This window comes from Crassostrea angulata, chromosome 1 (genome assembly GCF_025612915.1).
Source record: "Crassostrea angulata isolate pt1a10 chromosome 1, ASM2561291v2, whole genome shotgun sequence".
Classification (NCBI taxonomy): domain Eukaryota; kingdom Metazoa; phylum Mollusca; class Bivalvia; order Ostreida; family Ostreidae; genus Magallana; species Magallana angulata.
The window spans coordinates 29,378,699-29,392,936 of record NC_069111.1 but is presented as its reverse complement, the minus strand read 5'-3'; the positions used below and the strand labels follow the sequence as shown (position 1 = coordinate 29,392,936).

The 14,238-nt window shown below is 35.1% G+C and overlaps 1 protein-coding gene across 2 annotated transcripts in view; it reads left to right on the top strand.

Moving 5' to 3' along the window:
- Positions 1 to 12,087, top strand: part of LOC128157124 (uncharacterized) — a 36,122-nt gene extending 24,035 nt beyond the window's left edge. For both annotated transcript variants that reach the window (XM_052819524.1, XM_052819513.1), the window contains 5 exons: positions 7,152 to 7,277; positions 7,567 to 7,729; positions 7,983 to 8,088; positions 9,982 to 10,162; positions 11,346 to 12,087. In XM_052819524.1, the coding sequence (XP_052675484.1) occupies positions 7,152 to 7,277; positions 7,567 to 7,729; positions 7,983 to 8,088; positions 9,982 to 10,162; positions 11,346 to 11,350 (581 nt within the window). In that variant the 3' untranslated portion in view covers positions 11,351 to 12,087. The remainder of the gene's footprint in view (positions 1 to 7,151; positions 7,278 to 7,566; positions 7,730 to 7,982; positions 8,089 to 9,981; positions 10,163 to 11,345) is intronic.
- The last annotated feature ends 2,151 nt before the right edge of the window (positions 12,088 to 14,238 follow it).

The following is a 14,238-nucleotide window of genomic DNA, read 5'->3' as shown; positions in this document are numbered from 1 at the left end:
AGACAGTTGACAATGGAAATATGTCAAAATACATACAAAATTCAAATAATTCATCACGTGTTGAAAAATTTATCATTGTCTCCGAAATGCAAACTGATCATGGGGCAATGTCCATTAAATACATTCTATGTAAAGGGAAAGCTTTCGTCTCGGCAACTACCAGGTTTAATTTCACACTCGTACAAATTTCTTTTTTAAGCCTTACTTATTTGATTAGTAGATAGTAAGTTTCGACTTGGAAAGAATTATAGTAGTTACAGATTTATGATATTTTAAACAAAAGAAAGTATCTCGCGGTTCATCGGTATTAGAGCCCAAAACAAAGCATTTAATGTTCTGTAAAGAGGGGAACATGCTTGTTGGAAGTATTTGCATTATTGCTAGCATTTCCATTCTTTCTCCGACAAATGAGAGTGACCGTCGTTATTTTAATCCTGGTTATCGGATGAAAATCATTGACTCCTTCTGGATGCGACATCAGTCCATCGTAGATTAACTTCCAGCCTGAACCTATCTTTGTGGACTAAGAAAAATGTAGATAAAGTGTCTTGTCCAAGGACACAACACACAGTAAATGGCCACATTGGGGCTTGAACAGTCGACCTTTTTATATTTTCATATAACACTCACATAATATATAATAAATCATATAGCATATAAATCGTTATGAAATGACACACCGTGTGAACTCCGGTATATGTATATTGAGAGATAACCCAAGTCGAACAAAGACCCATATTGATTTAAATATTCGTTGACCTTTGCTCACGGGATTAAAGAACAAATCACATTATGTAAATAGTGCCTGTTTGAGGGGGTAACTGTAGAAATTGACACCCCGAGAAAACCATTGTCAACCGACGCGAAGCTGGCGTAGTATATAACTTCAATTTCACTCCTCATTTCCTTATTTTCATATCATTTTTTTTACATACTCCCTAAAAAGTGGGGGGGGAGGGGCAACTCAATGATAATTCAATTTTTTATATGTAAATTTTAAAAAATTTGTTGTTGCGAGAAAAAGTGGGGGGGCCAGGCCCCCCCTGGCCCCCCCTGATGCTACGTGCCTGCGTTGTGTTACCCGTTGCCAATTGTGTTGCTAATGCTGAGGGTAATAGAACGGATTACCAACTGCGTCTAAACCAATCAGATTTCAGTATTTAACATGAAAGTATAATAAAACATATTGTTTCGTTATCGATTTTATACACTATAAAAATCAAAAACGTGCTACATGCATGCAAATGTTATTACATGTAATACCCAAAATTATTAACCTCTGTTCACTTTCAGAGAGATGGCGCTGACTTTTAATATCTAATATAAACAAGTGTTAAGATGACTGTTGTGATAATTGTATGATGTGAATGTCCTTACACATGTATATATTCAGAGCAATAACTCCTTCTAAAATGTCCATTGATTTCACCAAGTACCGCATTTGACAAAAGAAGATATGAATATGTAAGTCACTTCCTACAAAACTTTTCCCATATAGCAATTTACATCATATTTGCCACTTCAAATAGCTATTTACACACATGTCTGTAAGTCATGTAAACCAAATTACAATTGATGGTAAACTGGACAGCCGAAATTCAATTATACCTGTATCATACTAATTTCAATATTTCGCCAGACTAGCTAGACCTGTTAATGGCCGTGTAAACCCAATTCCTTTTGAGGGTCGACTTGGCGTTCCCGGGGCCCCATCCTCATCAAATATGAAGGCCCAAATATGGGATACAGGGTGTTAGCCAGCCCCGTGAAAGAAATCCCATTATAACTGTATTATATGAATTGTCCTATTATTCGCCAGGCTAGCTAAGCCTCTTACTGGTCGTGTAAACCCAATTCCTTTTGAAGATCAACCGCGCTGGCCCGGGGCCCTATCCTCACTAAATATAAAGGCCCAAACATGGGATGCAGGGTGTTAGCAAGCCCCTCCAAAGATATCTCATTATAATTGTATTATTGGAATTGTCATATTATTCGCCAGGCTAGCTATGCCTGTTACTGACCGTGTGAACCCAATTCCTTTTGAGGGTCGACTTGGCGTTCCCAGGGCCCAATCCTCACTAAATATGAAAGCCCAAAAAAGGGATGCAGGGTGTAAGCCAGCCCCGTGTAAGAACTCCAATTACAACTGTATTATAGAAAATGTTCTATTATTCGCCAGGCTAGCTAAACCTCTTTCTGGTCGTGTAAACCCAATTCCTTTTGAAGATCAACCGGGCTGTCCCGGGGCCCTATCCTCACCAAATATGAAGGCCCAAATATGGGAGGCAGGGTGTTAGCAAGCCCCACAAAGATATCCCATTATAACTGTATTATTGGAATTGCCCTATTATTCGCAAGGCTAGCTATGCCTCTTACTGACCATGTAAACCCAATTCCTTATTCGCAAGGCTAGCTAAGCCTTTTAATGGTCGTGTAAAACCAATTCTTTTTGAGGGTCGACTGGGCTGTCCCGGGGCCCAATCCTCACTTAATATGAAGGCCCAAATTAGGGATGGAGGGTGTTAGCCAGCCCCGTGAAAGAACTTCCATTACAACTGTATTATAGAAAATGTTCTATTATTCGCCAGGCTAGCTAAACCTCTTACTGGTCGTGTAAACCCAATTCCTTTTGAGGATCAACCGGGATGCCCCGGGGCCCTATCCTCACCAAATATGAAGGCCCAAATATGGAATGCAGGGTGTTAGCAAGCCCCTCCAAAGATATCCCATTATAATTGTATTATTGGAATTGCCCTATTATGTGCAAGGCTAGCTATGCCTCTTACTGACCATGTAAACCCAATTCCTTATTCGCAAGGCTAGCTAAGCCTCTTACTGGTCGTGTAAACCCAATTCTTTTTGAGGGTCGACTGGGCTGTCCCGGGGCCCAATCCTCACTTAATATGAAGGCCCAAATAAGGGATGGAGGGTGTTAGCCAGCCCCGTGAAAGAACTTCCATTACAACTGTATTATAGAAAATGTTCTATTATTCGCCAGGCAAGCTAAACCTCTTACTGGTCGTGTAAAGCCAATTCCTTTTGAGGATCAACCGGGATGCCCCGGGGCCCTATCTTCACCAAATATGAAGGCCCAAATATGGAATGCAGGCTGTTAGCAAGCCCCTCCAAAGATATCCCATTATAATTGTATTATTGGAATTTTCCTATAATTCGCCAGGCTAGCTATGCCTCTTACTGGTCGTGTAAACCCAATTTCTTTTGAGGGTCGACTGGGCTGTCCCGGGGCCCAATCCTCACTTAATATGAAAGCCCAAAAAAGGGATGCAGGGTGTTAGCCATCCCCGTGAAAGAACTCCCATTATAACTGTATTATTGGAAATATCCTATTATTCGCCAGGCTAGCTAAGCCTGTTACTTGTCGTGTAAACCAGATTCCTTTTGAGAGTCGGCTGGCCTGTGCCAGGGCCCCATTCTCACCAAATATAAGGGCCCAAATATTGGATGCAGAGTGTTTTTCAGGCCCTTGAATGAAATCCAATTAAAATTGTATTATAGGAAATTACGCATTTTCGCCAGGCTAGCTAAGCCTCTTACTGGTCGTGTAAACCCAATTCCTTTTGAGTGTCGACTGGGCTGTCCCGGGGCCCCATCCTCTGCAAATATGAAGGCCCAAATATGGGAAACAGGGTGTTATATAGCCAGCCCCTTGAATGGAATCCCTTTATAACTGTATTAAAGGAATAATCGCATTTTCGCCAGGCTATCTAAGCCTCTTACTGGTCGTGTAAACCCAATTCCTTTTGAGGGTCGACTGGGCTGTCCCGGGGCCTCATCCTCTGCAAATATGAAGGCCCAAATATGGGATACAGGGTGTTAGCCAGTCCCTTGAATGAAATCCCATTATAACTGTATTATAGGAAATGTCGCATTTTCGCCAGGCTAGCTAAGCCTCTTACTGGTCGTGTAAAACCAATTGCTTTTGAGAGTCGGCTGGGCTGTGCCAGGGCCCCATTTTCTGCAAATATGAGGGCTCAAATTTAGGATGCAGAGTGTTTTTCAGGCCCTTGAATGAAATCCCATTATTTTCTCCAGGCTAGCTAAGGCTCTTACTGGTCCTGTAAACCCAATTCCTTTTGAGCGTCGAATGGGCTGTCCCGGGGCCCCATCCCCTGGAAATATGAAGGCCCAAATATGGGATACAGGGTGTTAGCCAGTCCCTTGAATGAAATCCGATTATAACTGTATTATAGGAAATGTCGCATTTTCGCCAGGCTAGCTAAGCCTCTTACTCGTCGTGTAAAACCAATTCCTTTTGAGAGTCGGCTGGGCTGTCCCGGGGCCTCATCTTCTATAAATATGAAGGCCTAAATATGGGATACAGGGTGTTAGCTAGCCCCTTGAATGAAATTCCATTATAACTGTATTATAGGAAATGTCGCATTTTCGCCAGGCTAGCTAAGCCTGTTACTGGCCGTGTTCATTATGTGAATGTTGAGATTAGGTCAGCAAGTAATAATTTTTACTATAAAACTGTTTGTTTAATTAAAAAGGGAACTTTATATGAAATTTTGAATTTACGTTTATTAGCATGTTTACGGTAATTTGAATAGCGAACCGACCACAGAATTCTATTCGCTATTCGAATAGTGAATAGCGAAAAGCGAATAGCACTCCAACTTCTGAATGCCTCTTATTCGTTACATTCAACTGAACACTAAGACAGTGTCTAAGTACAGAAAAGTGCAGATTAATCAAATGTATAATAAATGTTAATGTTAGAATATTTTTAGGATACTCAGGTGACCTATTTACCTACTATATCTTCGTCCGTCGTGGTGCGGTGGGCAACTTTTTTAAAAAGAATTATTTATTTTTTAACTTCTTAAAAACTAAAAGGTCATTTGTTATCATTTTTGGCTGAAGCATCTAAGGAATCAAAAATGTGAAATTCATAACTCTACCACTCCCCGGGGTGCCATAGGCGGTGCTAAAATACAGAATTTTAAAATTATCAAAAATCTTCTTCTCTTCTTCAACACACGTGGGGAAAAAAACTAAATGCAGTATATTGATATCCATGAAGTCTTCTACTAAACTGTAAAATTCATGGCCACTGGGTCAGGGTTTCAGGCCCTAGGGTAGCATCAATATGGTCATATGGTAAGCATATATTAAATCTGTTAAAATCTCGTTTTCTACTTCCATATATATTTGAGAAAAAAAAACCTAAATGCATTGTAATGATGTTCATTGAGCCGTTTACCAAATTTGTGAAATTCATAGTCAGGGGTTCAAGCCGTAGGGCGGGGCCAATATAGCTATGTGGTAAAAGAGTATTAAATCGTTATAAATTGTTTTTTCTATTCCCATATTCATGTACAGTTGAGGTATTATAATATCAACTAAATGGTAATGATGTCCATGAAGCCCTCTATCTAAATTTTGAAATTCATGACCGCTGAGATTAGGATTAAGGCCCTAGGGCGGGACTAATATGGCCATATAGTGAAAGTGAATTAAATCTTTAAAAAATCTTTTTCTTCACTCCCATATATATTTACATGTAACAAGGAATAAATGCATGGTAATCATTTTATGATGTCCATAAAGCCATTTAGCAAAATTGTGAAATTTATGGTTCCTGGGTCAGGAGTTAAGTCCCTAGGTCGGGCAAATGTTGCCACATAGTGACAGTATATAGATTTAAGATCTGTACTATCACAGTTGTGGGAAATGAGGTTTTGCATTGTTATTATGTTAAAATTGTGCTGATGTTAAATGGTGAGATTCGTCGTCCTTGAGCCATGGGGCAGAAGTTGAAGCGGGGGGCGGGGGGGGGGGGGTGGTTAATATGACTATGTATTGAACATGTATTTTTATTTATGCTGTTTGTCATCCATTAACAATTTTAACTTCATCCTCTAAACTACATGGTAAATTGTCGAACTGATATACGCCCTATGTTAGGAAATTTACTTTACTTTAAAAAACATCTCTACTCCCACACACCTGTAAAAAAAATATGAAGACTAGGAAGTCATCTACCAAAATTTCATGGCCACTTGGAAAGAGGTTTTGACTCAAGGATGGCGCCAAAATGTAGTCACATTTAGTTATAATGGGTGTGGGCGAACTTGAATTTTAATGAAAAAAATTTATAAAGGGAATGAATGAAGCTGTCTATCAAAATTAAAGATAACAAGAAAGCAATTTGCAAGAATTGGTTAATGGGGACAAAACAGTTAATGGATATTTTTTCCTTGCTTTTTCATATTTAAGAACTACTCATTGTAAAAAAATGTATACAAAGAGTTCAAAGTTCTTTTTATTTTTTTTTTAAACAAAACAACCAAAACAGGTTTTAAAGTTTTAAATAAACCGTAGACTTGTTAATAACAGCGTAAAAAAAATACTGAAAAAGTTTGGTATGTGTAATATACTTTTTAATAAATGCAAAATGGTGTCTTTGAATAAATGGTTGAAGAGTGAACAGGTAAAACGTGAAAATTTATAGAACAAAATAACTAATCAGTGGTTTTTGTTTTCGTATAAATGTCCCAAAGGACAGAGTGCCTGTCTGGCCGATGGGGATGGGAAAGGTTGTTGTTGTTGTTTTTTTTAATAAAACATGAATACCAGCTACATGTATCTGTAAGTTATATATCAAACCATATAAACATAAATGCTATCTTGAAAGTTAATAAATATGGAGCAGTTATTCCCAATCAATGTCCTTATTGTAAGATTTTAGGTAATTACCATATTTTAGATTTTATTTTACTCCAGAGTGAAGCTTAATTAAATGGATATATTAAGAGAATCTTCAAAAGGTCTGTGTATGAGCTAAGGTATTCAAGTAAACGTCTTTTGGCCTCTTGTTGAAAACATCTGCTGTTTTCAACAATGATGATAAAACAATGCTATTAAAAACATTTTAATGCTGTTTTTTGTTTGGAAGGCGTCATATCTAACTACACATGAAATGAACCTTCTATTTAGGCTTTATCTACACTCACTTACCCACGAGAGTCCGTTTGTCTATAATTTTAAAATCTGAATATAAACCAAAAAAATTTGTTTTCGATATAAATATAAAGAAACAACTGAATCATATTCGTTAGACACACTTTATCTTTAACATTTCTACTTGCATAATCAGTAAATGGGTTTTTTTTTTCTCTCATAAAAAGTTGCTGACAAACCTTGCAGAGATAAAGGAGGTAAATGTCAACAGACCTCCGTGTCCTGTAGAGGGACATACACGAGCGGATTGTGTGGAGGATCAGCGTCCAGGAAGTGCTGTGTCCCACAGTCAGGTAGGCACTGATTCAAATTAAATGAAAACTGCATTTTCTTTCCAATTTTACGCTATACGTGTAGCCTATTTGCTGCTTATAACACGAGAGGTTACAGTTCTTATTTTTGCAAAACTAACCCTTATAAAACTTTAATCGAGTGGGAACGTTTTCCTTGGCTAAAGATGATACTGACAATCTAATATCAATCTCATAATTAGAATAAGGGAGAAAACCCTTTACTTACCAAGATGTTATTTTATTCATTCTACATGTAAGTAAGTCAACAATATAGATACAATGTTTATAGGATCGGCGAGTTGTAGTGCAGCGGCAGCGGCAGTAGCATGCAAGATTAAAAACTCCTCAAAGATTACCTTGTTAAAAATAAACCCATCACAAGTGAAAGACGAAGCAGATCCTTACAGCAATATCAGGGATGCATGTGCTAGAAAAGTTGCCAAGCGGTCAAGGTAGTTAATTGTATCATAAGGTCAATGGAGAGAGAGAGAGAGAGAGGGGGGGGGATGTTTTCTATGCTGTTGTTGCATTTTTTTGAAAGATCTCATCGAGAATTGACACGTATATATATTTATATGACAATTTATATAAGAAGGGTATATATATTTTTTAAACTTATATGAAGTATTAAATATTTGTCAAATTAATGGCATTCAACATTAAATGGTAGTAGTTGATATAATATTAAATATATTCATATTTCAGTTATAAATGTAGAGAAGGACAGGCACCAGGTGGCTCTACCTGTCTGGACTTGAAAATTCTACAATACATTTACAACTTGGGAACTTCTACCAAATACCAAGTACAGGTACATGTAGAATTATTTTTGTCCCCCGCCGCAACGCGGAGCGGGGACATAGAAATGCCGGGCGTCCGTCCGTCCGTGTTTCCGTCCGTCACATTTTTTGTAGCGCTCTCATGCCTACAAATTTTGACGGATTTTCATTAAATTTACACCAATGTTTATACCACTAATACTTTGGTCAAGTTCGAAAATCAGCATTGGTCGATACTTTTTGTTGGAGTTATGGGACTTTGTGACCTTGTAAGCGCTCTCATGCCTACAAATTTTGACGGATTTTCATTAAATTCATACCAAATGTTTATACCACTAATACTTTGGTCAAGTTCGAAAATCAGCATTGGTCGATACTTTTTGTTGGAGATTTGGGACTTTGACCACAATAATGACTCTGTTTTATCCAAATATTGACCTTGTAAGCGCTCTCATGCCTACAAATTTTGACGGATTTACATGAAAATTATACCAAATGTTTATACCACTAATACCTTGGTCAAGTTCCGAAATCAGCCTTGGTCGATACTTTTTGTTGGAGTTATGGGACTTTGACCACAATTATTACTTAATTATATCAAAAATTGACCTTGTAACCGCTCTCATGCCTACAATTTTGACGGGTTTACATGAAATTTATACCAAATGTTTTTACTACTAATACTTTGGTCAAGTTCCTAAATCAGCCTTGGTCGATACTTTTTGTTGGAGTTATGGGATTTTGCGTCCGTGTTTCCGTCCGTCACACTTTTTTGTAAGCGCTCTCATGCCTACAAATTTTGACGGATTTTCATTAAATTTATACCAAATGTTTATACCACTAATACTTTGGTCAAGTTCGAAAATCACCATTTTCTTACATGTATATCTCTGCAATAAGGTATGTGGTTTTATACGGTATGTAAACCAGAGTATGAAACTTGAATATGATTTTTAATCAAAAACTGTACAGTGATATTGTCTTGTACATTTTAGATAAACTTATATATGTTAATAGGTATTTGTTTGATTTTAGATTGTAGCATTTTGGATATATTTGCGACAGGAAAAATAGAAAAAAAATGGGTGGTGGGGGTAAAAAAATGTTCCTCCCAACCTCCCCACACATTTAATTCTGGAACAGCCCTTAATGTTTGAAATATTGCAATTTCATATACAGTATACTAGTATACTGCTTGACCGGTGGGGGACGCAGGAAATCTATTCTTGTTTAAATTTTATTATTATATGATTTTTTTTTATATTCTTTTATAATTCAAATATTAGTGCCTCACTTACCATTTTTTGTATTGTCCAAAGATTAATCAGTATACATTTATCAACCTTTAATTTCATTTTACACACAAATCTGTAATTGTTAATTTTGATGAAATAATCAAATTGATTAATAATTTAATACGATGCCCCGTACTGTTTTTAAATAGTATTTATTGGAATTATACACAGATATTATTCATTTATTGAGTACAAAATTCACTGCAAAATGCACTTTGAATGTTAACAATCTGTGGATTTTACAGTGAATTTTGCACTCGATGAATAAATAATATCTGTTTATAATTCCAATTGAAGAGTATTAATTTTAAAGACATTACGGTGCCTCGTATTAAAAAACCGACTTGAAAAAAATTTCCGATCGAGTTTTACACAAATATACGAACACTACCAACAAAACCCTACCACATACCCAAAAAAGAAAAACAAATACCTGGTACTCCTTTTAAAACCTTTCAAATCGCATTTACGTTGGGGGGATGGATAGGGGTAAATGAATAATATGTCTCAGTCAAATTCATTAACCTGATTCCACAATTTTTGTTCGGTCGGTCGGTTTTAAAAATAAAAAAATAGTAAAAGTGGTCTAATGAAATAAATTTAAAACAGGTTTTATTTTTCTATTTAAAGGTAAACGCCATCGCCGGAGCGTGCCACTCTAATGGCTCCAAACATTATGATGGAAAAGCTGTCGATTTTCAATTATTTGGGAGCGGAACTGCAAAAGCAGCACAAGAAAAAGCTTTCAGAGATGAATGTACAAAACATAAGGGCTGGTCCCACGGCGGTACACATGTTCATTGCCAAATAGGTACATTATTCTAATTTTAATCTATAATTTAAGGATTAAAAATTCTAATTACTTTTGAAAATAAGATATGGTATAATCTACAGACCTATTAATGTTGACATTTTGCACTGAAACACTTATTCCAAGTAATAGAAATTCAGATGAAAAAAACACATTTTATAGGCTTGATTAAAAATCGAATGTAGGGAACAATTTGTAATGAAATTTGACTACTCAAGAAGCTGTTATTTATGGTTAACATTCAAAGTGCATTTTACAATTTTGTATCTTTCATGTTGTTTTTTTTTTCATTCATATACCTGTACCTCATTAAATAGTCTGCATTGATATGACACATAAAATTTTTAATTAATGCATAATTTCTTGATAATTTTTTTCATGTATGTATTTCTTGCAAATACAAATATGATAATTACATATCACTCTAACCAAAAGAAAGAAAAGATTTACAATATATTATGGTAACAAGATATACATATCCATGAATAATCAGCAACAGGATATATACACATATATATGCACATATTTATAACCACACGTTAAGGTTTCGCTTCATCTATCCTAGTCCATGTTAAAACAATTGAAATTCAACTGAGAGACTATACCCCTTAGAGGGTGGATGTAAATATACAGAATAGTTTAACGTATTCTGACAAAGTATTCATTGCATAAGTGCAAGAGTTTGACATACACATGTAATTGTTTTATCTTTCATTTAATGATAAAGATAGAGATCTTAACAGTAAAACAAAACATTCTTCTTAATTGTAATAGTATGAATTGACTCGTTCTTTCTTAAGTTTCCAATTATACAATACATTTTTTATTTGTAAATTTTGAATGCAATACAAGAGAAGAAGATATTATAAAGCTTTATCGTTTCGTTGTTATCTACAAAAAACCCAAGGATAACGTTTATCCAAACAAAAGTAAGGTTTAAACATTAGCTTACCATATTTCAAACATGTTTTACATTTACGGTACGCAAACAAAAATTAGATTGTTTGTATTTAATTTGCTTTGTCTGCTTTACAACCTCTGCATTTATTATTTACCTTTTTATTTAAAATTTTCACGGTGATTTGACATTAAACAAAACTTATTTAGCATCTTTAACCTATACTTTATGCGATGTATTAATGAAATTAATTTCATGGGGTTTTTTTTTTTTGTCTTTTTGCAGTATAACTATCACGAGAAATACTCCTGCAAACCTGGATTTGTACACTATCGATGACGAGAGCGTATAAACAGTCATGATATCGATGTCACATACAATATATAATAAAATCCATCAATTAATATACTGCGTTCACTATGTCACTATGACAGAATCGAAATTGCCCTTTTATCCATGTAAGTGTAGAAAGTTTTCAATATCAATTATTTACACAAGATCATTTCTTGTTTATGTATGTTAAACAATAAATAATCAATGAATATTTATGTCCTATTATGCAGCGATGTTGCAAATATTCTCGCAATTCAGCGATGTACAGAGCAGTACAAATGAAAAAGTATGTAGAAAATATACATGTAGCATTTGTTCAAAATATTTCTGTTATTTTTGTCTTGCCTTCGAACTTAATTATCATAGACTGTAGCTTTAATTTACCAAATCATAAAATTGCAGTTACTTGAGTGCCAATGAGTTAATTAATACTTGTAGTTAATCGGGCTTTTCTCCAAACACAAATGTCGTTTTCGTAGTTAATAGGGCTTTTCCCCAAAAACTCATGCCATTGAAAACGACGGAAAGGAAGATTGTTGCAATAATTGTAATAAACATTAAAGATGGTTACAACATTAATAGAAGAAATGTAAAATATAATTTTGTGACTGATGAAAAGTTGTGGTTGTTTAGTTGAATCAACAAACCATGCTTATTCAACACAGTGGTTCCCAACCACCATCCCAACCCAGAGCTATTAAATGTCTCATACAATGTAACTAAGAATATAAAAAGAATTTGCATAAAACTTTTTCTTTTGGAAAACGAGGATAAAGATCAAAGAAAAACATATTGACAAAACGTATAGAAGAAATTAATCACTATTACTATTACTATTAATGGCAATTTACGTATATATTTTAATCAATAGACTTTTACAACTATCACGAGGATGCCGAACAATCTATTAACTCAAAGTTTAAATTGAATTTAGTACAGTCTTCCAAAGAGGACGCTACTAAAATCGATAAAATAGTTTACATTCTCCGGGTTGTGTACTTTCTCTCCTTTGTGATTGGTAAAAATATATGTTGAGAATATTTAGTTAAATGCTGTTTGGCGCAAGGAAAATAATTTTCCGATGATCTCAATACGTAAAGATGAACATGCTCGTTAATTTTCAATCTTAAAAAAGAGAGAAAAATAAAAAATAATAAGATTGCGATTAATGAAATTAGCTGAAAATCATTTGCACAGCTTTACTCTGTATACCTTCAGTAAATATAAATGTTAATTTGTAATATCGTATACATTTGTTTTTTTGTTTTTTTAATCGTAACCACAGGTTCCAACAAACCATATTCTATTGGCTATATTGTGAAAACAAGAAAGTTGCGAATACTGTATCTAATAAAAATTTTAGACAAAGTTTAAAATGGAAATAAATTATTAAAATATGGTCTATCGACCTATCGACAAAGCTCGATCAATACATCGACACGACTTAAAAGCTTTATTCTTTATTAATTAAAGAATACCTTTCTGCAAAACACGATTGTGCCCTTTTCATGATGTCGTGGGATGCTTCTGCCAATCTGTGGTTAGTTCTTTCAGTATTTTTAAACCTTTTTGTTTAGATGTCTCTTACTATAATTTTTTTGGGTTTAAAGTAATTTTCTCGGTTGCAGTGATGAATATAGGATACTTATATTGTGATTTTCTTTATCCAACAAGTTGAAATAGTGTATATATTCGCGAGGCTTGCCGAACGAATATAATCATTTCAACGAATTGGATAGGGCAATAATAAAATCACACAATTAAATATGTTCTATTTATCTCGTCTAGTATTTTTAAGTTTTTGAAATGTTCCTTAAAAACCACGATTGGTTTTTTCTAATCGATGGTTCAACGCGTCGTTAAGAAGACGATATATGTAACCTTGCACAATTCAAAATAATGCATATTTGAATTAGAAAGTTTTTTGCATTTAAAAATAAATTTTCACTGAAATGGACTTTATCTGAGTTTTTCTTTTTCTTTAATTTTATTGTAAGCCTTGCAATTACAAACGAGATTTTAAATTAGATCGGGTGACCTCATTACTTTGAAAAGTTACGAATGCCTGTCGATTTAAATAACTCAATAACTAGAAGTTAAACGAGATGTTGTTTGTTTGTGTGAAACAAAAACTAAATTCAAAACAATTCAATCAATTTGAAGTTTATTAGCTGGAATTAATGTTCATTTGCTTTCTTGCCTGGTGGTAGATGGAAGTCATGGGAGGCACTTTAGTAAGTGTAAACATTCATATTGTGTATGTGCAAGAATACCCCTGCAAACACTGACTGAGCCTGCTGAATGATTCCTGCGACTGACGCTTGTCCTTGTGGATTTGTGGTCGAAGCAAAATCGGTATTTTTCGTTGAAAATAATAATTTGGACATTTCTTTTTGTTTTGTAACTGTAATTTCGGAATAACTGTTGATTGAATTAACATTTTTGTGGTCGATTACTTGCATAATATCCGTAGCTGCTGTATTGTTTTCCCTGAGTTTTTGGACACAGTATTTTCTGGTGCTTGTGTTTGTGAGGCGCTATACAGATTCTGCAATTTTTTGACATTTTACAATCAATTTCCCCATAATTTTCCCAATTTAATTTACTCAAAGCTTCTGTTTTATGAACTATTTATCGCATTGTGCGTTTTTCTTTCTCTCATAATGTTGTAAATATTCTGTGGCATCAGGGTTTTTAGCTCACCGAGACGAAGTCAAGGAGAGCTTATGCTATACCCTCGGCGTCGGCGGTGGCGTCGGCGTCGGCGTCCGGACCTGGTTAAAGTTTTTGTTGCAGGTCCTGTATCTAAGCTATTACTTGTCCTATCTTCACCAAACTTGCATGG